Source organism: Rattus rattus, chromosome 15 (assembly GCF_011064425.1).
Source record: "Rattus rattus isolate New Zealand chromosome 15, Rrattus_CSIRO_v1, whole genome shotgun sequence".
NCBI classification, from domain to species: Eukaryota; Metazoa; Chordata; class Mammalia; order Rodentia; family Muridae; genus Rattus; species Rattus rattus.
In genome coordinates, this window is record NC_046168.1 from 18,746,697 (window position 1) to 18,774,583 (window position 27,887).

The 27,887-nt window shown below is 43.5% G+C and overlaps 1 protein-coding gene across 1 annotated transcript in view; it reads right to left on the reverse strand.

Annotated features, from left to right (window-relative positions):
• Window positions 1–213: 213 nt before the first annotated feature.
• Fhod3 (formin homology 2 domain containing 3) overlaps window positions 214–27,887 on the reverse strand; it is a 235,943-nt gene continuing 208,269 nt past the window's right edge. The window contains exons 15-22 of the mRNA XM_032885556.1: window positions 23,656–23,838; window positions 20,852–20,971; window positions 19,790–19,951; window positions 16,516–16,706; window positions 12,030–12,222; window positions 6,386–6,560; window positions 3,005–3,166; window positions 214–813 (exon numbers count right to left, since the gene is read on the reverse strand). Coding sequence (XP_032741447.1) covers window positions 731–813; window positions 3,005–3,166; window positions 6,386–6,560; window positions 12,030–12,222; window positions 16,516–16,706; window positions 19,790–19,951; window positions 20,852–20,971; window positions 23,656–23,838 — 1,269 coding nt within the window. The 3' untranslated portion in view covers window positions 214–730. The remainder of the gene's footprint in view (window positions 814–3,004; window positions 3,167–6,385; window positions 6,561–12,029; window positions 12,223–16,515; window positions 16,707–19,789; window positions 19,952–20,851; window positions 20,972–23,655; window positions 23,839–27,887) is intronic.

Below are 27,887 nucleotides of genomic sequence, written 5' to 3' on the forward strand. Positions count from 1 at the left end.
TCATATGTAAGGTGAAACGTAACTAAGTTAACAACAGCTAACTTTCCCTGCAGCAAAGACAGAAGGCTAATTAAACCAGGAGTGTCAAAAACATGTTGGGGCTACTCAGTTAACAAACACAACCCAAATGACTTAAAGATTACTTAAGAAAGACTCCTTAAGAATGCTGTGAACCTGCATAGCTACTTAAGATCCTCTGTCTATGAGAATAAATTATGATGACATTAATCTCTATTTATTTAGTCATTGAAACATGGTGTACATTTATGAGTTTGTATAAACATTTAGTACATCTAAAATCCACAATTGGTAAACAATCTGTGCTTGCATTTGTGTACAACATTGGCATTTATATCTGGACGTTTTGTTGATGTGGAGACCCAGTCTCTGAGTCTAATCACATTGCTCTGTGTTATCTTAACAACTGTGACAGAAGTGATGTGTTCCTTACAAGGATCGTTGCTTCCTAGAAAAGGTGTCACACTTGGGGCTAATAAACCGGGTATCAAGGAAACAAGAGAAACACAGTTGACTTTAGATAAAATACATGCAGGAGATTTCTGGAGATCCATGTCAATGCGCAGCGGTGGCACAAGCAGTGTGGTACCCAGAATGAACACTCAGTTCTAACCATCAGATACTCGGGTCAAGTCTCCGCGCCCCTTCTGAAAGGGGTGGTGCTAGCCAGAGCTGGTCCTCTGCTCTGCACACTTCTGAGGGCTTACAAAAGTCACAGTTGCAGTTCAGATGTGCCAACCAGGCCCAAGGCTCTTGCTTCTTCTGGAGTCAGGCCACTCTTCAAGGTCCTTCGCACTGCAGTAGTCCCCACGGGTCGTAGCCAGAGAGACAAGAAAAGACGGGAAGTGTTAGCAAGAAGACACATGGTCTCGATGTATCAGTACCCTTCTTCCCAAGAACCCAGGGGAGCCCAGGGATACTCTGCTCTCACTGAATGATGTACCCTGGGAGAGAACTTGAGATCGCAAGCAGAAGAGGGATGTCCTCACAGGGTTTCTGAGAAATGGGTGCAGACTGCAGAGACTGTGGGTGGTATGTGGAACACTCATCTTCCTGGAGTGGAATGTAACAGAGAGGAGACAAAATGGGAAACCTGGCTCTGAGGGAACAAGGAAGGAAAATAAGCAGGAGAGGGGGTCAGCAAGTTCCAACTGCAAAGCTATGGGAGGGAAAACAAAGGTGCGAACGGACCTAAGGACCTGGGGCCCTCTGAGGTCAAGTGGTTGGCTGAGCCCATGGCAAGGGTTAGTGGCCAGAAGGAGTATGAGTAATGTGGGTGTCTGTCTCAACTTGACTAAGGACCTTTAGGGACAGTGTCTGGGATAATCAGCAACTTCCCTAATATGTACCAAAGAGCAAACTAGGGCAATTTTGAGGAACAAGTCTCTGGCCGGGGTCTCGACAGGAGCAGAAGTCACAGCCTCACTGGGGAAAGAGCAAACTATCAACAAAACTAAATGTAAACGCCTTCCTATGGGGTGGGAAACCATAAACCAAGTGAATCCTTGAAGATGTAAAAATGGCGGGACACATGATGATAGTCTTTCTTTAGAACCTGGAGGGAAGCCAGGATCGATGACGAATGCACTTAACCCAGCACTCAGGAAGCAGAGACCGGAGGATAGCTATGAATTCAAAGATCGCTTTATCTACTTAGTGACTGTTAGGCCAGCCAGCACTAGCTAATTCTCTAAGAGACAGTAGCTGAGAGGCCCTGAGGTTCTGAACTCGCTGGTTGATTTAGATTCTTGCTTGAGCAAAGACACCTACAATTTTAAATCTTGGCAGAACGTGCTAATGTATACCCAAAGCTGAGATCCCCAACTCCAGAGCCTTGATACCCAACATGAGCGCCCAGGACAGCAGCAACATCTTCACCTAGGTGCTCCCAGAAGCTAACTCTTAGCCTGTTCATCTTCAGCAGAATTATATCATTCACCCTGCCCCCAGTGTTATTTTCCTTTCTGGGAAAGAATTCCCATCAGATGTTAAAGTAGATCACATTAAAAAAAAAAAAAAAGCAAGGTCTGATGGGCTGAAGGAATTTGGTTTGGCTTTCTTTGTCCTTTAAAAAAAAAAAAAAAGGCACAGTATTGAAATAAGCAGAAACATAAGTTTAACCCTTTCGTGCCATACCCTAGTCACCCCTGTGTGAATCTCATGAGCAGGATAAACTGGGAGTATCCTGTATTTGCATTCCCGCTAAGTTCTCGGCCAGCCTGCTTTTATCTAGGGATCCCTTTTCCTCTTTGACATCCCTTATTCTCAGAGCCAAAGCCAGTGGATACTCAAGTTGCCCCATAAATGACCCAGCAGCAGGCCAAGCTGGAAAAAGAGCCTAAACCGCCCCCCACCTTGGGCCACAGCTAATGATGACAGATGCCAAGGGCAGTACAGATAGACAGGCAAGAATGGGCAGCAGGCTCAGACTCAAAGGACTAACCAGTTACTTGGATGTCGTCAAATGCTGTTTGGAAGGAAAAGGGAAATCCTGATAAGCCTAGAATGTTAAATGGTCAGCCTTTGGCTTGACCTCTTGCTAGCCCTGTTTTTTTTTTTTTTTTTTTTTTAATCATTAACCTGCCAGAGTCTATGGTAACCCCCGGGAGAAGCCAGCTTTTACCCCAGCAAGTAGCCTCTGGTGCTGGGTGAAAAGCAAAAATACAGCCTCTAGCAAACCATCTGGGGCAGTACTTGGTAGTAAGTCTTACCTCCACGTACTAGAGGCTTCCAATGGCCTTTGAGACCTCACTAGAGTATTAACTTATAGAGGATAGGGCACACACAGAAAGAACATTTGACAAGTATGGCTGCCACCCTTCCCTCCTTAATGGTAGATACTAATAGGACCTTCTTCTTGCTAAGAAGGCAGGTGGTACTCTTAAGGAGCCATGGGGCAGTGATGGGAGCTTCCTTCTGAGTTTCTGACCTTCCAGGTCAAATTGAAAGAAAACAAAACAGCCCCACCCTCCTGAAATGTACTCACGAGATTTGCGGTTGGCTCTGGAACGCTTTCTCTCCCGTGGCACCACTCGCTGGCTGGGCACTTGGGTGGCTGATTTGACGATGCGGTCCATGATCTCATCAGCTGCATCATCAGGGACACTAGGTGACTCCTCAGTTCCCATAGTCCATGAACTAGTGGATCCTGAAAAATTAGACAACCAGAGATCGCCATGTGCTCAGAGAAAAGAGGAAAGAAGTACGATGTTACTGTTTTTCTTTGTAGCTGACATCCATCAGAAGTAGATTCCAGCAAAGATCGGGGACAGCTTCAGAGTTAGTGACATGCCTACATTGATGGCCTGTGTCTGTCCTGCTGGTGCTGTGGAAGCCTACATTGGGCCATTAATTTTGGTTTTCCTACAACACAGCTGTGTTCCTATGTTCTCTTTGTTATCTGACTCTCTCCCTCTCTCCTGTGTAAGACATTACCACTTGCAGGTCCTATGATTACCTGAGGGCACATGACCCAAGCCATACCCTGTGGAGGATCAGTGTGACAGAAACCAAGCAGGTTGGTGATACACACTTTATGTTGGGATTCCCTCTGAGAAACAACTTGCCCTCTTCAATCACCAGCAGAGCTCTTGACATAGTTTGTCTCTGAAATGCTGGTCTGTTCCTTCATAAGAAAATGTGCATTTTGTAAATAACTACATGCTAAGACCATCCAAATCTCCCTATAGGTAGCTTCTGCCTACAGACAAGAAGGAAGTGTGAGTTTCCAAGCAACATCTGTTAGAAAGCAATAGTGATTTAAGATCCAGGACTGTGGCCTTTGTGGCAGATTAACGTCCTTGTGAAAACTCTTGGATGATGATGAGTTTCTTCAGAAGGGAAGATACCAGGGGTATCCCAAACCATTCATCTCTATAGCTTAAACCTCATTTTACATTAGATGTACTCTATAGGAGAGAGTTCTCTAATTCATAGCCTCTGATAGTGTGCCTGAGTAAGGCTTAGTGAAAACCAAAGAAATGCTAACTTGCCCCATTTTAAATGTTTTTATCTGCAAGCACAACATAGCATCAGTAATAGTGTCAGGGTTTAGTTCCCACCCATGGGATGAATCCCAAGTTGGGCCAGTCACTAGATGGCCTTTTCTTCAGTCTCTGCTCTAGTTTTTGTCCCTGAATTTCTTTTAGACAGCAACAATTCTGGATCAAAAATTTTGAAGGCGGGTTAGTGACCCCATCTCTCTACTGAGGGACCTGTCTACTGGAGGTGGTCTCTTCAGGTTCCATTTCCCCACTGTTGGGCATTTCAGCTAAGGTCACTCCCAGGGAGGCAGACACAGTTTTTAAAGTCTACTTTTGCTTAGCGTTCTCAGAGTAGAGACACCAACAGCAAAACTACCATGCAGCTGTCTCCTGGTCCTCTTTCAGCTGCTGATTTAAAATTCTGTGTCTTACAATGCCAAGCAACCAGAGCTTCCAGGGACTAAGCCACTACCTAAAGACTATACATGGACTGACCCTGGACTCTGACCTCATAGGTAGCAATGAATATCCTAGTAAGAGCACCAGTGGAAGAGGAAGCCCTGGGTCCTGCTAAGACTGAACCCCAGTGAACTAGACAGTTGGGGGAGGGCGGCAATAGGGGAGGGTGGGGGGGAACACCCATAAGGAAGGGGAGGGGGGGGATGTTTGCCGGAAACCGGAAAGGGAATAACACTTTCGAAATGTATATAAGAAATATTCAAGTTAATAATAAAAAAAATAATAAAAAAAAAATAAAAAAAATAAAATTCTGTGTCTTATCTTAAAATCTAAATTAACTTTACCTAACCACGCGGGACTCCACCAATTCCAATTGCTCCTGATATAGACGGGAATGCAGGTATTAAGTGACCCTGCCCTGTGATTCTTACATTTTACCATCTCCCATCAACACATTCCCAGTGATCTGTTTTCGATGTAGCAGTTAAGAGAAACCTAGAGGTTACCTCGAGCCATTGGTCCAGCTTTATCGGGCTGTTCTGTGGTGACTTTATCTCCTTGTGACCTTGTGTGGAATTGATTTCTTGTTTGTACCTTCTCTTTCCTGGGTCACTTCTCCTTGCTATCTGGCCACCACTTATTCTCATTCTCCCTGCTTATGTACATGATCTTAGAACCTCTGCACTTCCATGCAGACATTGGGAAAAGACAGTCCTGGCCTCTCATGTACCCAATGGCCCAGGAGATTCACTGGGCTATTCCAAGACATTCAGACATAGTGGAGAGATACAGCATTCTAGGCCATAACGCACGATATCAGTTTATCTTCATTTCTCAAACTGTGCAATTGTTTGAAAGCAAACAGACACTTGTTTCCCTTTTAGAAATGTAACCTTAAACAGTCTACAGGGGATGAGTCATGTCATTGGAGGTGTGGCGTTAATACAGAGAAAATGTTTGTTTTCACTCTGAAGGATCATTCTATGGGAATAAAGAGCTAGAGGAGACGTTTCTCTGGCACTGAAAGATGTCAATGTGCCTCTCTGTTTGTTTTGCTCAAACCTTCCACAGTTGCTGTTGAAAAATGAACCATCATTTCTACAGTCTGGCTATAGGTAAGTAGTGTCTTTTCTCTGTAATGAAGTTATCTTTACGTGTGGTTTTCAGCAATATGCCTATGAAATGGTTCTTTCTGTAATTAGTCTGCTTATTTCTTTTATGTGTGGTGGTGTTTTGTATGTATGTGTGTGTATGTATGGTGTGTGTTCCTGGTGTCTGAAGCCAAAAGCGGGCATGGATTCCCCTGAGAATGGAGTTAAGAGATATCTGTGAGCTGCCATGTGGGTGCTGGGAACTGAACTCAGGTCTTCTAGAAGGCTAGCCAGTGACCTTAACAGCTGAACCATCTCTCTGGCCCATCCACTTTGTTTTGTAGACACGTGGGAAAAGATCATTATTTCACGGTATACATGTATCTCTTATAACCTGTTCTGCTTTCCTCAGCATACGTCACTTTGCGTGTTTCAAATATATTGTCTTTGAATTCAATAATCTTCTTCTTTTCAGACAAAAATCTGCTATTAAACCCATCCACTATGGTCCTTACTTCAGGTGTTTTATTTTAATGTGGCTTCATGAAGCCCATTTGACTCTTCTTATACATTCAAGCTATCTGTAAAGTCATCCACTTTTATTAACCTACTTGTAATCATTTTCATTTAGTTGTTTTTTAATGTTTGCAATGGTCATTTCAAGTCTTTGAGTATACATCCCAGTATGCTGATGACTGAAGGCTATGCCGATAGTGTCTAGTTTCCTGTAGATTATCAGCCATGTTTCCGTAACCCACACACTACGATGGAGACCATTTCTCTCGGGTGGTCCACCCTGAGAATACCCACCCCCACATTGCCACCACAAGGTACCTCGGCTTGCCCGGCTGCGAGTGCGGACACCAAGCATGGGGGTGGCATCCTCCAGAGCAGGAGACGAGGTTTTCAGCACAGCCTTCATGTTCTCGTGTTCCGCTGCATCCTCAGCATAGCTCAGACCCTGGGGCTGGCTCGGTGCTGCTGGAGAGCTGCCGGAGAACTTGCCAGACTGCAAGACCAAAGCGAGGTTAGAACGTGGGGGCGCTTGTCACGGAGGCCACCAAGCTTCGAAACTGTCCACTCAAGGGAAACACTCTCCCCCCTGCTTTCTCTTTGTTTGTGTGCATTCAGTATATCGTGGAGTCCTGTCAGTCATGGAGAACGCCAGCAAGGGCACAGATCTCTCTGCAAGAAGATCTAACACCAGAAAGAGAGGCCCTAGAAGGACCTTCGCTGCTCTCCATCCTGCACTGGAGTGGATGCCGCCTAGGAGAGACTGACATTAATCCCTGGGAGAGCAAACATCAAACAGAACACTGCTGCGTCCTGATATTTGTCTTGCACATCAACTGTCTTGAGCTTCGTTTTCTGTGCTACTGCTGAGGATTCTTGTAGACGTAACCTCATCTCCCTTTTATGGAAAAAGAAAAGGGACTCTCCAAGAATCCTGGCTTGCCAGAGATCACAAATGTGTTGAGCGTCAGGTCCCAGAACAGAACATGCCAGATAAATTCAAACTAAAACTGAATCCTGCCATTCTACGTTTACTTTTGTTAAGATGCTTGCTGTATCAAGGATTATAAACGCAGGTTGATTTCCTCAAAACTGCAGGGCATATTTAAGAGGCGTGGTCCAGAACTCTATACAGAGCCCTGGATGCCCACGTCTGGTGAAGAACAGGAAGATGAGCTTGGACCAAGATCAGCTCCAAGTTCTTGCTTCTCAGCCAGTGCTACAGACCTGTGACAAATCTGTGACTTACTCTGCCTGTGCTCCTTCCTCAGTGTCCAGGCCGACTCTCACTGCTCGCCTTTCTTCTTGACTCTGGGATCTCTGTATATTTACCCTGTTTTGTTTTTAATTTTGTTTTGGATGCCGTGGATCAAACCCAGAGCTTTGTGTAAGCAAGGACTGCACCACTGAAGTCCACCCCCAGCCTGATTCTATTTTGTTTTTCCCTTTATATGTTTGGGGTTTTTTGGTCTTTGTTATGCCCCTGGTCAGAAACTCATAATTCTCTTGCCTCAGTCTCTCGGGTTCTAGGATTACAGACATGCAGCTCTGTGCTCAGCTTGGGTTGTAAAAAGCACAGAAGGGGTCTGGTAGGGAAACTGGTCCACTTATCCAGCCTCTCTTGATCCTAGTGACAGAATACTGATTAGTTGTGGCTCGGGGACATCGAAAGATGTAGTTAGTGCGTGCCTCAGTTTCTGGTACAAACAGCAATGACAAGAGCTGATCAGAGGGTTAGAGGTCACATGAAAACCAATCAGAGGATGTCCATGCACAGTTTTCCAAACGGTGCTAGCACTTCATGCCGACTGTGTTAGGTTACTCTACAGCACACGGGGGAAGGGCAAATGTGATATTCTTCACACTCATGAACCTCATACCTCAGTGTCATCCTCGTCATCAGTCTACCAGAAAGGACAGGGCAGGACAAGATAGAAAAGACAGAAGGATTCTTAGAAGGCACAAACATCAGCATAGATGAGATAATCTCACTGACAGACCACACCCAAAGAACAGAAAGCAAGCGCTAACAGCAGGGCACACTGATGTAAGTCAGAAGGTGCCAGGCTCGCTCTCTGTACTTACTGGGTGCTTTCTCAGTGCTCCAAGATCACACTGATAGGAGGCAGGAGGTATTTGAAGGGCTTCAGGTCAACTTCCCGAGGAAACCCACAAGGTCAGTAGTCAGCCTCCGTGAACACTCCTAAGCTTCTGTACTCTTCATGCAGCTGGCTCTGTGTGCTTGGCCCACCATTACCCACTGGCTTCTAAGGCCTCGGTAAGTAGACCGGCCTTCGTTTACCTGGCTGTGCCTATCAGAAGCCTCCTCTCTTTATCCCAAGATCTAGGTCCTTCACTGCCCAGCCTGTGGAGCCTTCTACACAGGTCATACAGGACACATGAAAAAAATTCCCAAGCACAACATATTACACTACAATCTCCTTAGATACAGAATGTTGTTATTCATTCCTCGAGGGAGTCACTAGAAGTTACAAACACTGTGCTACAATTACTTTATCAGTAGATGTGCTTCAAAGACCCTCTCATAAATACAAAGTGAACATGAAAAATCATGCCAGTATCTTAAACCCAACATACTTTTTAATGTAAGTATTTCCACAGAGGCCAGAGGCCAGGCCAACAAACCAGGCATGAATTTTTGAGAACTGAGTATAGTTTTAGACTGTAAGATAACAAGTCCTCTCTAGCATCCTTCTTACTGAGTGAATTATCGGTTTAGTCAGGATGGTTGGCATTTTTTATCAGGCATATGCACATATGTAAGATGCTGTGTTTTCAAGCCCTCGAAAGGTCATCAGTCCCTTTCCTATAGAAGTCAGGGTCAAACGGTGAACGATCGCATCCTAGGGTCCTTCTTCCCTCTGCAATGGAGTCCTATGACTTGACAAGCTGAGTTCCCAGAGACCATTTGGATTAGGACTGGAAGCACAGCCGAGAGGTCTCTGCACCCACAGAGAAACCAAAGAAACCAGGGATATTAAGCACACAGGATTTTCTTTCTGATGGGAGAGATTTAAAAAAAAAAAAAAAACAAACTGCTTTTCCATCCAGAAAGCTGGGAATTGGGAGTGATCAATAGCCCAGTGATCTGTGTTATCTATTGGGCCAGGCCAGCTCCTACAACCAAGACTGGAGGTGACTAGTAATCTAAATGACCCCTATAGCCAGGGGTTCCCCAAGCTCTTACAGCCAGGAGCAGAGGTTGCTAATAGCCCAAATGGCCTCTAAATTGTCTGTATGACTGACACCAGGCCAGAATCTTCTTAGGCCCTTAAGCTCATCTCTAGAAGCTATCTTCTCGGAGGAAATGGCGCGTACCCATAATTACACATCCTTGTGCAGTGTGAGATCGTACTACACCAGGAAACTTTTCCAAGTTACCCTGGGCTTAAGTGTGTTAGGAATAAACTGCTTAATATCAGACTCCCCAAAGTTGTGACCCAGGTTGACAGAGTTGATCTTAACTGTTTTCATTCTCATCTCTTTGCAGTTCGCTTCCTTGCCTGGACACCTGCAGGTTCCCCTCAAACAGTCACCCCTGATCTGGAAGCAGGTTAGGACAGAAAGGTGAAGAAGGAGTTCCACACTGGGTCACTCATGGACGGACCTCTGGGCTGTGGGGAAGGGGCCACTGCAAGCTTGGAAGGTCGGGGAGGGCAGCAGATCAGACAAGGCAGTCTCCCAGAGTTCCCACACACTTATTGTATGCCGCTACCATACAAATCTATTTATTTTGTATCTACAATTAAACTGACTCTCTACAGAATTCTCTAAAAATTCTCCTTTCTAATTCCAATGTTCAGGGCTCCCCAACTCTGAGTCTACTGTGTGGCTTCAGTTTCAGCTGTGACTGTATCATTTTCTAATCAGATTGTGTTATCCCTGGTTATGACCTTGCCTCTCACTGTCCTCACGTCTGCCCTCGCACCCTAGTGCTGGGCACACAGCAAGCCCTTTCTCAGAGTTGGGAAAAGTAAAGGTTGTCTGGCTATAGGAACAATATTCTAATATTCCAGAAGGTGGCAGGCTTTCCACACAAATACTACTTTGACCTCTGCTAAAGTGGACTAGTTCGAAAGTTAACTTTGAAGAAATCTGTATTGTCCAGATTTTAATAGAAATTTAAATACTTTTGAATCACACTCTAGAAACGTCTACCTCTCCAGAGCCAAATGTTCTTGAAGAAGGACAAATTTAAAACGTAGGAGGCTCTGTTAAAAAAAAAATCGCAGGAATTTGGCAAGAAATTTTAATGTGTTTTCCTAACTATAAGCATATTGGACTTGTGTTGTTTGCCTTACAATATGTCTAATTTTCACAGAATAAATGATTCCTTTTTAAGACTTTTAAAAATAACACTTTGGAACGAAATGTAGGTCAGAGTTTGTCCAAGTGGCTCCAATTTGCTTTCTGAATACCACAGAAAGCCGAAGATTCAACGGAACCAGATTTTCAAGGATGGAATAGCCTGGCTGATAGCACCAATATTCAGAGTTGTGAAGGGCTGCAGAGCAGGCTCCTTCTGGGAGACAGTCAAGAAGCAACCAGGGAAGCAAGAGGTTTGGGAAGAAGAGGGGCATAGGGGACAGAGAGAGTCTATGGCTCCTCTTAGAACTGCCTTTTAAATACAAAGTATCTTGTAGTCAGAGCATCTGGGCATCTGCAGGAAGTCGAGGCCTCAGGAATGCTTACTCTTAGTAAACACACTCCCTCTCCGCCTGCACTGTGAACACTCTCCTGGCCGCAGATGGCAGCCTCCATAAGGTCTTGGTTGATGTCTTTCCTCTGCAGTCACATCTGCCTGACTTGAGTTCAGCAGAGGCTTACGCCCCCAGAGTGATGGCGGTCCTGATTAACTCCTTACTCCTCCACTCCCCTTCTTGGGAAGCCCAGGACCACAAGCTCTTGTACCAGTGGGGAAAGTTCATGGACACTAATACAAACAATGAAAAAAAAAAATCACATTGAGGCTCTCTCCAACAGGTTCCAAAAAGGACCTAACGGTTCCGATTCCTGTTCCACCCAAGCCTAGTTAAGAAAGTAAAGAAAGGAGGATTCCCTGAAGGGGGGAATTCTACGAAAATGTCTTCATTTTTTTCCAAAATGGTACTGGTAATAATGAAGGACTGACTTTCATGTTACACAAAGGCACGCTGGAAAGAAACTATGTTCTGGGCACCTTTGTCAGTCTGCAGTTCTTTCCTACGTCCCTTCCAGCTCCAGTTATGGAACACGCCATGTCTATATAACATCTGCAGTTAGCCTACCCGTTTTTCTGCTTCACAGTCCTTTCCCTGGATGTGTGATATGGTACCAAGTAGGCTTGTGGATGAGGAGAAAGCTAGAGAGCCAGCCATGTGGGGAGATACGTGTCGAGGGTACCCCCAGGTGCTGTGGAGAAACTTCTGTGAGGATTAATGTCCTCTGGGATATCTTCCAACCCCAATTCTCTGTGACTCAAATTATGTTACTACCGGGTTACATCTTAAGAGAAGTAACATCAGTTTGTCAATCCACCTTCTCAAATTGAGTGGCTGACTGATTAGATAGTGACTTGACATTTTTAGGAGAATGAAAATCCTGATTTAATGTCAAACAAATACACCTGCCTTCCTATGCTAGGTGGCGTTACCCGCTATGCACCACCATCCCACTTCTCATCAAATGTCAACGCCTATCAGTATCAACTAACACCAACATGGCTCCGCCTCCAGGCTCCCTGTCTTAATTTCCACTGCCTTGGTACCTGTGTGTTACACAACAGATTTCTACCAACATGGTAGAAGAGGGCTTTGAGAGCACTTTGTAAACGAGGAAACTTTTGCGTTGCTGTTCACAAACAGGAAGGAGAAAACAAGACCTCCTTCCAAAATTGTGCAGCTACTCATGATTTCTCTTACTTTCAAAAGCCGTAGCACGAAGCAAATGGGTTCATGAAACTTACGTCGGTGATCATCTTCCCTCTGGTCTTATTTCTCTCTCTGTGGTTGGCTCGTTTCTGCTTCTGCTGTAGAACCCTTTCCCTGGTCGTGCGATATTCCAGAGCAAACTCGCTGATGATCCTGCAGAACTTGTTGATGTTCACCTCCCGAATTGCATAAGGGGGATGGCCCATAAACAGTAAAAACGAGTGAAATCTGCACGCAAAAGACAGGGATGACAGTGACTTTGCTTCTAACGAACCATACTTACTTGTGTAGAGTTTTTCCTATAAGAAATCCCTGAGCTAGGCTTTCTGCAGGAGAGCACTCCTCAATCCCAGGCTTCTTAAGTTGAAGCATCTTCTTGAGTAAAAATGAAACAAAAGTCAAGTTCATTTCACATTCTCATCTGTTGACATGGTGCTACGTCTGGTGGATGATTTCAGACTACTTTCTTCATTGCCTTTACGTTTGTAAATGGATTTGCCAAGCTTTCCAGAAAAATGATCAAGTTATATCTTAAGGGAAGACACAGCACAATTTCTATATTCTATAAGAACTGTAGGGGAACAGTGAGGTGTTTGAAAGCCCTCACTTAGCTCTTGAGTAACTGAATGTGCACAGATGATAAACTTTAAAAATGGGTTCTAAATAGATGCTTCTAAGAATTTTGAAACATTTTTCTTGTGGTATTAAATATACAATAATAATTGAGCTAAGACATGCCAAATAAGTTGAGTTCCTATAGCTACTGTGTTTATAAATTAAAATCTGCCAAGCTGAATCTGGTCACTCCTGCTTGCTGAGGCAGGGAAACTGAGAGTGAGGCAAGCTCAGCCACTACCACAAACAAACTTGTTAGATTCCATTTGTTTTATAAAGCACACAAGGTTACATGCAAGAAAGCAACGTAGGGGACATTTTTTGGTAGAACAAAGAGTATTATATAAATAACACCATTACTTATAGACAAAACCTCATGGCTTTGATCTCTTTGATTTGTACAGTTTTGATACGGATGTAATTTGGTTTTCAGTGAAGGACACTTTGCTTTCCTTTTGTAAAACATAACAGAGTAAAACATGTAAATTGTTTTTAAAGGAAAGGGGGCTGAAAAATGCTAAAGAAAAAACAAACAACAAAAAAGAAAGCCCTTAGAAGAAAACAAGATACAAATTTCTATTGCTTTGGATTAGATGTATTTTTAGATATAATACCAAAAACATAAGCAACCAGTAGAAAAAATAAACTGAACTGCACCACAATTAAAAACTTTTGTGTTTCAAAGGACATTACCCATAGTGGAAGCACAACCTGCAGAATGGGGGAAAGTGTCTGCAAATCGCATAAGTGATAAGGTGCCCCTGCCCAGGATATACAGAGACATCTCAGGACTCCAGGCTGAGAAACGGACATTTCTTATTTTATAAAAAGACAAATAGCCAAGAAGTACATAAAAATATGTTCAAATTGTTAGTCAACAGGGAAAAGAAGGTTGAAACAACATGCTATGTCGCCTCATGCCCGCCGAAGGCTATCTCAAAAACATCATAGAGTATCCACAAGGACTGGGAGAAATCACAGTTCTCTTTCAGCAGTGAAGGGAGCAGATGAGGGTCAACTGCTATGGAGAGCCCCTAGCAGAGCTCTTCAGAAAGTGAAAGACATTTCCCACATGGCTAGCAGTTTTCCTCTTGTGCATAAGTCAGACAAGAAAATGTGTGCACATACAAAAACATCTACACAAATGTTCACAGCAGGATCACAGTAGGAGCGCAATGTTCACCTACAGATGGACCCATAAACTGCATACATATGCACACAAGCAGCACATGGCTAGCTCCACTCTCTGCCAATCTGTCATGACTCCAACCACTGTGGACCCACTGTTGTCATTATTCAGGATGGAATAAGGCCCCTCTGTGATCCGTAGAAAATCCTAAAGGGACACAGAAGCCAAAGAGCCAAGAGCCATAGGATGGGCAAGGCATTTAGTACAAGCCATTTGCTATGCTCAGGAACACTTTGCTCATATGCTGGTGCATGGATGATGATGGTGATGGTGATGATAGGAATGTTCTTTATCCCACAGAGCTCTCTCAAATTATCACCTCCCCAGTGAGCTTTCCCAGATCATCCTACATAAAGCAGCATCTTCCTGTCACTGCTGACCCGTACTACTCCAGCCTGTGCTTACTGCCAAGTGACATTACTTATCAGATGTAAAATAGATATTACAAGGATAGGATGGTGTACTATCCTGCATATGCTGTCTTCTATCACTAGCCAAGAGTTGTGCATATACAAGAACCAACACAGGAACCTGTTCTCCACAGATAGTAACTCTACTTTGTCTCACCCTTAATAACGACCTTTCTGACTCCTCTTTTTTAATGTAAATAAAAGTCTTATATAAAACTCAAAATAGCTCATTCTCTACCATCAGAGCACTGTTTTAGATCCAAGGGCATTAAAAACCTAATGTATAAGCTGAAAATATGACTTAAGTATATATGCTGCAAACTAGGGAGCGAACAAGCACATAGACTTTGTACCTGAGAAAAATATTCAGATGTGCATTTGAAAGAAAGACTCAATACATCTGTTCAGAAAGGCAAAGCTTATGACTTTGAGGAAGATAAATCTTTAATAGACTAGCTGACTGTAACCTTTGGCTGACAGGTGTCATAGCTATGGAGGGACTAGCTCCCATTACTAGAAGTGCAAGTCAAGACAAGAATCTGCACTTCTTTCCATTACCAGCCTTTAAATCAGGTGTGCCATTTACTGAGGTGATGGGCTCCATTAGGAGGAAGAGACTTCAGAAGTAGGATGCCAGTCTGGGTTTTTGCCTAGCTTCTGCCTTCTCCTATGCCTATCTGCATAGGGGAATGCATATCTACATAGGTATTCCTCCCTACAGACCCTGGCTGTGGTTCACCAGGCCCTCTAGAAAGAGGCTCCCCCTCCCCCACCTCTCCTCTACTTTCTCTTCCATGCCTTTCATAGTAACTGCTAACCAATGAACCCATGGGAATGACTGAGTTTAAGCATCGCCCATGATGCAACTGAAGGCTGTTAGGGCAGCAGGATAAGATGAAAAAAATGTGCAGGTGCCAGCAAACAAGATTTTCTATGATGGAAAAAGTTTCGAAAGCCAAGGATTGCCTGAAGCAACAGTTGTACAAACAAATTTAACTTTCTGATCTGAACCTTTACAGGTAGGCCTGCATGGTAAAATGATTTTACTGATTATAGGGTATAAGGCCCTAATTTAAGGTCTTCTTCCTCCTCCTCTTCCTCCTCCTCCTCCCCCTCCTCCTCCTCTTCCTCCTCCTCCTCTTTGGTCTATTTCCCAAGATGTGGGGTGAAGACTACCCTGTTAGGTCTGGGCAGTGTTAAGGACACAAAGCAAAGCAATAAGTCTCAGTTTAACAGTGAACTCCTGCTTTAATCAGTTCTATAAGCCAGGCTCCTACTAAAGACTTCATTTGAAAGTCTAGGGCTCTAAAGTTTGGTTGCTACCATGGATACCACCTGTCAGTCATGGGACTTTCAGTACTGACTGTAGCTAAGAGAATTTCTAGTCTATTCTGGTCATCCCCAGTGGCAGAACCAATAGTAAAGAATGAATGAGGTCAGGTCACACAGGAGCAACCGTCATCCACATGACCACCTTGGATGGATCAATTTGAGAAAATACAACATAAGGAATAGCTTTAGCAATGAAACAAGTTTTTTAAATCTATCTTCATGAAATGGATACCAAAAGCAGGCACAACAACTTTATAAGACTTTAATGAATTTGCTCTAGTTTTAAGAATAGCCCAAACAGAAATTGTTTATTTTCATGTGTTTTAAAGTTGGTAACCACTTGCAGAGTAAAAAGGATAAAGGGCCAAAGCAGCCCACATCCTCTTTTATAACTATGTCCAAAGCATAGTGTACCCTGAGTAAGAAATGTGACAAGATATCTTTAAATTCTCCTATATAAAGGCAATATAATGCAATTGAAATGTAGATGTAGCTGGATGAAATGGAGTTAGGGGATTTATAGTTAAGCAAATGTCCTGATTAACAAGTAATCCATCAACCTAGAAATACTATTTATATTTCCAAAATTGCTGTCCTGCCCAGCACTTTCTATGCCCTCCCCTGCCTTTTCTCACTAGTTGCCATCAAGGCCAAGAAAGAGGAGTTGGGGACATCACTCAGTAGGTAAAGTACTTGCTACCCCTTTCTAACAAGGGGAGCAGCCACACAGATGAGTAGAAGCTTTCTAGATGACTGCCATTCCTGGGTCAAGAGGAAATTTTGCATTAAATTATCCCCAGGATTCCTTCCAATTAAGATTCAGTGGCACTGTTTTGCACACATAGATATCTAGACGTCAGTGCCAATGGAATACCTACTATGTACTAGAATACACAGTAACATTTTTGTAATTTAGCCTTCTGATCCTTGTGTAGGAAATTCTTCCATTTACTATAAGATCTTCAGCACTCATACCTGTTAATTATTCTCCGATGGACGATCTTTAAAATTATAATTCGCTCTGCACAATCTTTTAGGAGCTCTGACATCCGCTGTTTTAAAACTGGTTTCATTTCATGTTTTGCAATGGCCTTGAGGTGGTCCCACGAAGCTTTGCATCGTCTCTCCATCTGACACAAATTATCCTGAAGTTGATCAAAGTCAACCTGAAAATCAGGGGGAGAGAGAGCACAGCAAATGCCTGGAACCATTGCACACCAGCCCGAGCCAGGAGCCCAGAGTGCCTCTGGAAGGAAACAAGCGTCAAAACCGAATTTACATCTTGAAATACAAACTTATTTACGGCCTAGAATTGATTCCCATGTGCGTTTTACACTGTGTCCACATCAACTTATTTAGTGATAAAACTGCTCTCCAAGTGAACCCAATACAAGAGTCCCCTTTGCTTGCCTTGTTTGGAAAGAAATGTTCTGAGAATATTTGAGGACTGTAGATTCAAACACGAAGTGAAGGAACCTGGTACAAGATGAGCTGGGTAGAAGCCTCATAAACCTTTTCAGGGTCCCCTTGTTCTTTGGGCTAATATTTTACTAAATACTAAGGAACTTCCCCCTGTCATCGGAGGCTCTGCTATCCTCACCCAGCAAAGAACAGCTGACTTCTCTTCACCAAAATTCAGCTTATGAGAACAATGATTGGATCCATCCATCATTCACATATTCATCCAACGCTCCCCGTTTCAGGTGTTGAATGCACAGAGGTAAAGATAGCACAGAAAGTACCCAAAGACAAGTGCAGGATGTAAGTGAATCCATGTCAGCAAGTGGTCTCATGCCATAGATCAAGCTCTACAGTACCCTCAAGGCCCACGTGTGAATGGAGGTGGAGAGGCATGAGATCCTGAGAGTTAATGCAAGCCACACGTGCACAGTTACTTGACACACAGCATAAATGAATATTCCAGGAAGTGCAAAGAGTTTGGAATGACCTGAATAGCCCCATCTGAGGCTTTCTAAAGTAATACAGAGGGTTAGTTAGTCCAGAAAAAAGAAATACACTTGATGGGAACTGGAGAAGTGGCTTGTCGGTTAAGACCACTGACTTTCCTAGAGGAACCTAGGGTTCAATTCTCAGCAACCACATGTCAGCTCACAACTGTCTCTAACGCCAAAATATAATACCCTTACACAGATATGCATGCAGGCAAAACACCAATGCATATAAAATAAAAATTAAAAAAATACATTTGTGGGCTAGACTTAGTAGAATAGGAAAGACACTGAGAGGGACATGAAAAGAACGAGAACTAAGTAGAGCTGGGCTGAATTTAGGGGCCAAGGTTAGATGGAAATGAGCAGCAGTGGGAGAGGGTAAAGGGGAGACAGACAGAAAGAAGTCTGAAAGAGGAGATGACCAAAGAGGTCAGGACAGAGAGAGAAGCAGGGCCCAGAGGGAAAGACCTAGGGGTGTATGGGCAGCCTCACCCTCAGAAGGCAAGGGAAGCAATCAAATCAACAACAGAGGATCTGTGAGAGGAACTGCCACACCCATGGGAGGAGGACTGGGAGCCCAGAGGATTCCCGAGGCCAGGAAGGCAGGGCGAAGCCTGAGATGGGCTTAGTGCTATGGATCTACAAAGGTTCTTCGAAGTGTAGAAGAAGGCAACAGATAGCTGCTGTCTTTGGTCCATGGTCTCCTGCTGCAAGACATAGGGTCTGAAGTAGCTGTCATCTAGAGTAACTGCTGTGGGCAGTTTGGATATGTGGGGTCAGTATGTAGGCAAGGACAACTCATGTAGCTATATTTTAATGTCTAATGGGCATTTAGGAAGGGCCTGGTGTTGAGGAGAGCCCAGGACAGCCCATTGGATATTGTGGCCTGATATAGAAAATTCTGTGTTAGGCTCAATTTGGTTATAGCCACCTCCAACTAGAGAAGACCCTGGGTAGAACTAAGTAGAACCCATTTATTTTGAGTGGCTCTGGAAGCCGGGACAAAAGAAAGGGGATCTAGGCAGACTGACTTTGTCTTGAATTCCTAACAGAACCTTCTTCTGAGGAAGGATTTGTGGAGGTCGCACACCAGAGACTGCAGAACTATGAAGGGCCTATCTCTATTACTCAGGACACTCCATACACGTAAAGACCAGAGCCAAGTACCCAGAGCAGTGTGGCATGCATCCGCATTGCAGGACTGTATCTGAAAAGCCTTCTGTGAGTTCTGACAGGGATGAAACACCACTAGCTAAGCCTCTTTTTACCCCAAGGCAGGTATACCATGAAGTCAACTGAGGGACTTGGCTGGGTAACCTGGTGACTGCCAGACTGTAACTCCTGAGGCAGGTGAAGGACACTCCCAGTTACCTGCTCACATGCTCATCCAATGGCTGGTGAAGAAGAGATCTCCTTGAAGGAGATCTCTGCAGCCCTGACTCTACCTCTTGGCCACTCTGCTCTCGAGCCACACCTCATGTTCGACTGCAGTGTATCCTAACACTTCCTATTCACACTCCTGTGCCCACTGTATTTCCAGAAGGTTTTCCACAGAGGCTGGGCTTCTGTGCCCTGTTAGAGATTCCTGTCCACCCCCACAAGCTTCCAGCAAATCCATAACTTCATTTTTCTGAATTCTGTTGTCTTTGTGTTTCTCTGGGCGTTGTTCTGACTCAGTGGTCCCCCTACCTAGCAAGCTGCTAAGTGACCACACTACTGCAATGGTCTCATCCCTAACCAGCCATATGCTAACAGAGATAGTAACTGCGCTTTAAGAGCCTGCAGCTGAGAGTCCAACACTGTATACTGTTTATAGCCCTGTAAAAATGTTTCCTGTGTGTATCATCGGAACGGCCAATCTCGGAGTGCTGGGGCCAGTTGTACTGATTCCAGATCTCGCCCCGGGTACTACGGAATCTCAGAAGGAGCCAGATGGTATCTTTTGACATGTTTGCCTACCAAATCAGGCTGAAGATTTGCAATATTGGAGATGGTAGTCTGGAAGGTAACATACTCAGCAGTGAACACAGGAGTAAGGATCACGTGACAGGCTTGCCCCTCATACCTCAGTAGGAAAGAATCTAACCAAGGACCAAGATCTTAAAAGAGAAAGATCTTAGGAAAAAGATCTTAAAAGTTCAGAAATGGCATGAAATGAATCACAGTTGTGAACTCCAGAGCAGACGGTACAGGCAGCACTGAATGGCTTCCGACCAGAGGCTGTGTGCCTCTGCGGTGACGCAGGAGACCCAACAGTGAGGCCCATGAGGCCAGCTGTTTCAAGGCCATGGACATACCTTGGCTGACCTAGTGATGGCCCCAATCTCTGAGTACAGATCCGAGCTGTCCGGAAAGTTTTCCACTACCATGGTGCACACGTGGTGGAGGAGAGACTGCTTGTGCACTGTATCTTTGACTTCTGGAACCTTCTCGAGGTAGCTTAACTCAAATGCTTTGGCCTGTTTGGTGACATGAGAAAAACAAGTATTAACCAGGCTTTAAGCTGGCTCAGTGTCTGTCTACAGTAGCCCCGTGTTTAGTTTCTCCGAGGCTGGCAGGCCACACACTCTTTCTTCTTCTTCTTCTTCTGCTACTCAAACTGGAGCAGTCACTCTCACCACATTCCTGAGCCACCTCCCAGGGCTCTCACAGATGTTTGACACCTGCCTAGCAACAGTTTCTTTCTTCTCTGACCATAACTGAATGTCTATGTTCTGGCCAACGTCAGGCTTTCAACAGCTACCAGAAGTCTGCTCTTTTAAAAACAATGTCAGGCCTGGAAAAATGGCTTGGCAATTAAGGTGGCATAATCACAGCACCTATACTGAATGGCTCACAACTCTGCTGGGAACTCTAGCTCTAAGACATCCAAAACCTCTAGTTTCTGTGGGTACCTACACCATGTGTGCATACACACACACACACACACACACACACACACACACACACACAATGAAAAACAAACTGAATCTTACAAAGAATATCAGAATGTGTAAAAGCCTAAATATTTGAGTGAGAAGCTTAGAGGAAAAAAGAATCTCTGGATGAAAATCCCAATGTTAATGTTTTAGAGCCTTATTCTATTCTCTCTCTCTCTCTCTCTCTCTCTCTCTATATATATATATATATATATATGTGTGTGTGTGTATATATATATATATATATATATATCTTTCTTATAGAAGATTTCATATTCAAATGCATGGCCCCTGGTATTTCAAGGACAGAAATCTTTGAATTTTCAGCAAGAAGACATGTTCCACTGTGCTTCAGGGACTTGAAGGTACAGATCCATCAGCAAATGATGGCAGAGGCTTTGTGATAAAGGCTGCCAGGGAGTGAGGGCTGGGAAGTCTTACGTTAGTTCCATTTAGAAAGTTCCCAATGGCAAGGAGAGTAGACAGGATGAAGCCCAGAGTCTTATTGTTCTCCAACTGGTCTATTCCTTCCTTCAGGTCCAACAGTGGTTCAGCCACTTCCTTTCAGATAAAAAGAAAAAGGGAGATGAGTAAGAAATGAGTAAGAGTTTTGGCCCCTTTTGTTCTTCCTAGGTTTGCGTAGTCTAAAGGAATAACCACTGAGCAACAATCCCTAGCATAGGATAAACTTGTGTGACAGGCATTTGGTCCTGGATCGTAGCAGAGGGGGATGGCAGGTAGGCCTATCCCCAGATACCACAGTGGAGACCATGTAACGCTTGTGCTGGAGAGAAGAGTGCTTACTCTATATTCCCTGGTCCTGTGCAGCATCTGAGCTCAGGCAGGAGCCCAGGTCATTCCCTTCAGTCTCCTCCACCAGCCATGCTGACTTCCAAGGCCACCTCTCTTTCCTCGTTCCCTCACCGGCATTACATTCCTGCTTTGCAGGCAGATGACTGTACACACAGTGTCCTCATAGTCTACGGCCACTTCAGTCTCCTGTACTCACGCACACACGCACGCACACATGTACGTATGCATGCACGCACTTTGCAGGCAGATTTGAGTCCTCACAGTCTATGGACCACAGGTACTCCATGAGGGTCACCTCTTAGCCTGAGTTACTTATGTAGTAATAGTCAATCTTTTGACATTATGACATGGCACTGTTATCTACAAAGTTTATACTCAAGAACCACATTAACACACACACACACACACACACACACACACACACACACACACACAGAGCTCCAGATTATCCATGAAGCCTATAGGCTTTGGATCAGACACGGTTCTTATTTCTGTCACCCCTCAGACACTTAGCCTGCCCTGCAGCCTCGCTGGCCTTTACCTAGGAAGTTTTCATTGCCTGGATCCCCACACCAGGATGGTCAACCTTAGTCTCTCCAGCAGCCCTGCCTTGCCAGTCCTCAACCACAGCTAGTCACGCATCATCCTCAGCGCCATCTTACTTTGCTAGAATCACCTAATCATGCCAGATGGTTCACAACTGAGTTATGACAGTCACCCAGCAGTCTTACGTGTCTTTATTTCCGCTTGATTCCAAGAGTTCAGACGTAAAATGGATCAAATAAAATCCCTTATCCAAAATACATAGGACTCAGACATGTCTCATATTTTGAAATATTTGAATATACCTAATAAGACCATCAAGTATAAGGATGAAACTCACGCAGGAATCATAACACACTCATTACAACCAAGCCCGAAGGTAATTTCAGGCAATATTTTAAAAATACTTTTAGTGTACTTCTACTTCATTGTGTCTTGTCACATGAGTCAGGTATGAAATGTTCACTGCAGTATCATTTTGGCCCTCAAACAGTTTTGGATTTTTGTGCATTCAGGTTTTAGATATTTTTTTTTATTAGAAATGCTCACCCTGAAAATTTCCCTCAAGTCTCCCAAACTCCCTATTGTATAGCATATCCAGTACAGCACCTGTTAACCCTTCTAGGCTCCAGTCTTCATCTTCTCTGGTACTAAGACCCCTCCAGTTCACCATCTATTCCTACTGGGCCATGTTTAGCCTACAAGAGCATGTCCACTGACCTGTTGTGTAACATCTTCCAAATCCAAGTACTACTGCTAAGAGGGGGACTCGGGAAGTTACCAACATTTACAAGTCTCAGGAATGTCCTTAAACACAAGACTCACAAGACCCCTCCCCAAGCTACATAAGAAGTAACAACATCTAGAGAAAAAGACGCTCCTCCAGCTTCCTGCATGTTGATGTTGGGCAGGGCACTTCAGGAACACCCATGGTTCTATAAATCTGTGTGAGCTTGCTGTGTTCTTGTAAGTAACCGCTGACCCACCCTCATGTGAGTAACCCTGGTAAATTCTGGTTCACTGAATTAGACTTGAGTGGAAATCTTTCTTTGGTCTTCTGTTACTACCCAGGGTGGAGAGATGTTTGTTTAAAGCTTCCTAGGGAAGTTACATACCATAACCCAGTGTAGGAAGGGTGCTGTGCCTTCCACTTGCTGTTTAAGAGTAACGTCCAGTACCTGTCTCATCTAAATCCTCCCTCAACCTCTGTGTGTGTGTGTGTGTGTGTGTGTGTGTGTGTGTCTGTCTGTCTGTCTGTCTGAATGTATACCTGACTCACTGTAGGAGCACAGAGACATATACTATCTATTGCTTCTTATAAGTCCCCTATAAGTCAATTTTCTGTCTGCAGCCTCAAGCTGCTGCAGCTACCATGGATGGAGCTGTTCCATTCACCATCTTGACTCTCCCTTCCTGAAGGGCTTTTCCCTCTGAAATTGTGAGCCCTGAGCAAAACTCTCCTCCCATACGTAGTTCCTGCCACAGACCTTTGGCTGCACAATTCAAAAGGTAGCTACTGCCATCCTCTAAAAGGTACCCATGCAGCTGCCAACTGCCATGGCCAGTGCCAAGTTTGTGTTATCATCAACAGGTGGAAGGGTGATAGATTTCCCGCACATTGTGCTTTTCTCTATTTTCCACCATGAAAATACAGCCTGGAAAATTTTGATCACAAAAAGTCATTTATGAGGCCGGTGTCAGGAAGGCACTCGCCACCTAGCACAGATGCAATGCACACCACCCAGTGTAAGCCAGAACACAGTGACCATCAGCTCACCCTCCAAACTCTGTGTCAAGGACAAGGCTTCACAAGCTTGGCATTAACCAGCTGTAAAAAAACACTGGACAGCACAGGCAAGTGGGATGGCCCCCATGAATGACCTGCCTACCTTTTCTGTGGTTTCATAATCCATTTTGAATGCCCACAGGTGCAGCCGAGCTGAAAGCTCGCTGATGGAAGAGAGGGTGAGAAGGAACTGTTCTGCACTGCCCAGGGGTACTTCTGGGTTGGCCAGCTGAGCCTCCTGGATTTTCTGCTTCTCCTCTTCAGTTGGAATCATGGTCAGAATTTTCTAGAAAAATAGGAAGATGTAATAATTCTTTGTTAGTAATGGACTCCGCTCCTGCAATGTTTTCAAATTTCTGTTACAATTTTTCCAAGCAGGTGGTTAATATCATTCTGTTTTTAATAATAGGCAGGTGTTATATTATTATAACCAGTGAACATTAAACATCCTGCTCCAGGACTCCTAAGCCTTGTGCATAAAGGGCGTTCCAGGCAAGGACAGGGATAATAAGTGAGAAGGAAAGGACAGAATATTGGAGAATGGCTTCCTGCTCCCTGGGAGATACAGTGGCATGCCCAGAACATGTGCTTTGTGGCACATCTTATAAATGGATTGCAAAAATGAAACCTTCGGGAAGAAGTCAGATTGGCTTTTATGCATTAATTGCAAATGTTAACCAAAACCCATAGAGAAGCAATGCTTCAATATCAAACCCAGGTCTGATGGAGGAAGAACTCAATACAATGTACAATACTGTGTACATACTTCTCAGTGATGAGAACAGGATAGCTTTCTATTTCTATTTGCTTCTGGAAAAACCAATTGTGGAGTGCAAAGACGACCATGGGTGTTAGAATCTAATTGATTCTACCTACAGCTCAAATGCCTAATTCATTTTATTTTTATAACAGAGAAAAATTAGTCTATCCTTATCATTCCTACTTAAACAGTGCCTGGAAACCCTTTCTACCCATCCTATACACACACATATATCAGAGAGAGAGAGAGAGAGAGAGAGAGAGAGAGAGAGAGAGAGAGAGAGAGAGAAGACAAGAAAGGTTCAGTTGTTCATAGAAGCTATGATGGTCCATGTGAAGAACTATGAGTAACAGCAACAATGTTTCTAAACCACAGAACTGAGTTTAATCATATTTCATGATATATGGCCAGTACATAAAACCTACTTTATTATTACATAGAAACAATAATCAAATGTAAAAGTATATATATAATTATATATATAACTTATAACTATTCTAATGACTATGATTCTATAGTTCTTCAAGTTGGGAGAGTGATACTTCAGTTCACCATGAACTTTCCATTTCTTCTTCCTTAGTATATAGCTTCTAGAACCAGCTTGTCTGTCTCTATACAAAATCATATTGGTCTTTTAGCTGGAACTGAGTTAAATTTATAGATTATACATATTTTTCTAATTTCCATCACATACAACGTATACATTATTTATTATAGTTATGACTTGTATATTTCATCATAAATAATACTTTAAAATTTGCTCACTGTTACTATGTAATAATAGAGTAGGTTTTGTGCATACATTTATATCAATATTTATCTCAACAGAAGAACAGAACACTATAGAAAAGGGTACACAAACATGTTCCATTAGACAAAAGTGAAAGACCATTCAACAGAGAAAGGATGCGATTTATAACAAGTAGTCTTGAAACAACTAGATTCTCTATTTAAAACAAAACAAAATACTCTCAACTTAATGCTCCTCTATACATAAAGAAACTCAAGATGGATCATGACTTTAAAAGTAAAATGTAATACCATAAAAAATTTGGAAAGAAACAAGAGAAAACCTTTGTGGCCCATGGTAGGAAAAATATTTCCACAAGCAGCAGCGGATAAGGTAAACTCTATCCTAGCTAATTTCCTTCACTGTAACAAGAATGAAAACATAAGCTGAAACTTATCAGCAGAGAGGCTGTCCTGCAACCTTGCCATTCCATTCCTGGGTATGTACTCCAGAAAAGTGAAAACACATTCACTGGAAACCATTAAAATATTTGCAGTTTCTTTATTTGTAATAGCCCCAATCTGTGTCAAGTTAAAACTTTTAGTGGATAAATAGGTAAACACATTGTGGTACATCCCCAGAACCAAACAGTCCTCTGCGGTAACATCAGGACGCTACAGAGCAGAGGCTGTTACTTAGCGTGACTCCAGGGTGAGACTATGTGGGCAGAATTTGAGTATCAGGAGAGAATTAGCCAGAATTCTGGAGGTCACCCTGTCCACAAAGACAGTGTAGATTAAAAAAAAAAATCCAAACAATTCAAACAGATAACGCTCTAAAAACATCTACAGTTGGAATCGAAATCTTTAGCAAAAGAAAGTGCACTTTAATTTTCATAATGCTTAAATTGTTCTAGGCACAACAGGAATTTCAAAACAAAGGCTTGCCAGCACCGTTTCTAATCTCCAGGAGACATGTTCCTGCACGCTTTGTTGCTTTGTCCCTCTGAAGGAACTGAACATTTCTCCTTTGCTATGTACTTCTCTAATTGGAACCACTTCTCTGCCACTGAGGATTCTGGGCCTATGATCTGCTAATTGATCTCCCCTTCCTTTCTATCACTGTCTAAGGACAGCTATAGGACAGTGGGACAGTAGAGCAGTGCCACCTCCTGTGCGTTGCTAGTCCCTTCTTCCACCAGAAATGATACAGATGAACAGAAGGCAAGGTTTAAGTCAGACTCTGGTCACATTAGTAGGTTCCTTGATGACTCTTTTTTTGAGTCACCACTTGGTTTTGTAGGGAAAGGAACGTCCAACAAGACCAAAATGCAGTAATCTGAATTTTTCTTTACTCTCTTCCTAGATCAGTGGCTCTCAACCTTTCTAATGCTATGACCCTTTAACACACTTTCTCGCGTTGTGAAGATAGCCCCCTAACCACAAAATCACTTTTATTGCTACTTCATAACTGTAATTTTGCTGCTATTATGAATTGTAATGTTTAAATATTTTTTTAGAGATAGGATTCGTCAGGGATCATGACCCACAGGTTGGGAACCCCTGTTCTAAACAGTGTTTCAGAATTACGACAATAATCATACTTGTTTCCATACCGGAAGCTACCATTCTGCGCCCCCCCCCCAAACAATGCAAATGTACCTTTATTTTGGACCTATAAATGGTAGGTTGAGTTTGGCCATTTCATTTACCTGCAGATGAATCACGGTGTTAAGGATTTTACTTGTTCATTTTGACTAAACCCTAGCCATGGTGATGAAGAATATACTAGAAGGACATGGGTGTGGCAGCAGGGGCTTGGGAAAGTTTGGCCAGGAGTAGTTTGTAAACAGTTTGCATTATTCTGAGAAAATGGCTTTCTATCCATGCGCTTTCCTGAAGCAACTTAACTAAGCCATGGAAGGATCCTGGTGCTATCTCTTCCCATCTCTTGCGCACTCTGAGGAGACACATTGGTGCAAGAGATGATTGTGTCCAGCACAGATGGAATGATTTCTTGAGGCTTTCCCATGCAGAGTCGGAGAACTGCTAGGGGCTGCCCCTCACGTCACAGCAGTAGCTCCGTCTTCCACTGACGCTCATCTGTGAATGCAAACGCTACAAACAGAACAGCTGTCTCGTCTTCAGACCATTCTAGTTCCCTGAGCCAGCCATGTCGCTCCGTGAGAAGACTCGCCTACGTCCAGCACCCAGGAAGCCAGCTAAGGACAGGCATTCGGGAATACAAACTTCTTAAAATGATACTGTGGCACAAATGGTTAAAGGAAATTTCTGCCTCTAGGGTGATGCTGGGTCTGACAGTCAAAGAGAGCCAAATTAAACGTCATTAAAGACCACTGTGCTATACTGCCTTTTAAACGGACTACGTTCTAAGAATCGTAATAGCAAAGGGGGGAAGGGAGTATGTTTTCCCATTTCCATTTGTGATCATTTCAAGCATTTTACTGGAAAAATATTATCGATGTTCCCTCGAGATGATTCTAAAATAACTTCCTACAGCCGAATACTCTTCTGAAAACCATTTCCTTAATAGAGTTAATTGGTATGACAAATCCAGATTCATACCCTGAGTTGCTAGGCAATGGCACAGGATGTCATTTAATACATCCTAATTGTGTTTTGTAGCACAGAGCTTTCCAACGGCCCCATGACGCTGAGATGCCATGACATAATGTGTGTATCCAGGAAGCAGAGGGTCTGGCTGAAGGCCTGTGCGCATTAACTGCAAATCTTATTAGCAAAGGTCTGGAAGTTGACAATTGGTTTTTCTTCTTTGTCTCATTTTAACTCTTGAATGACAGGAGTCCAGAACATGCCCTGGGCCC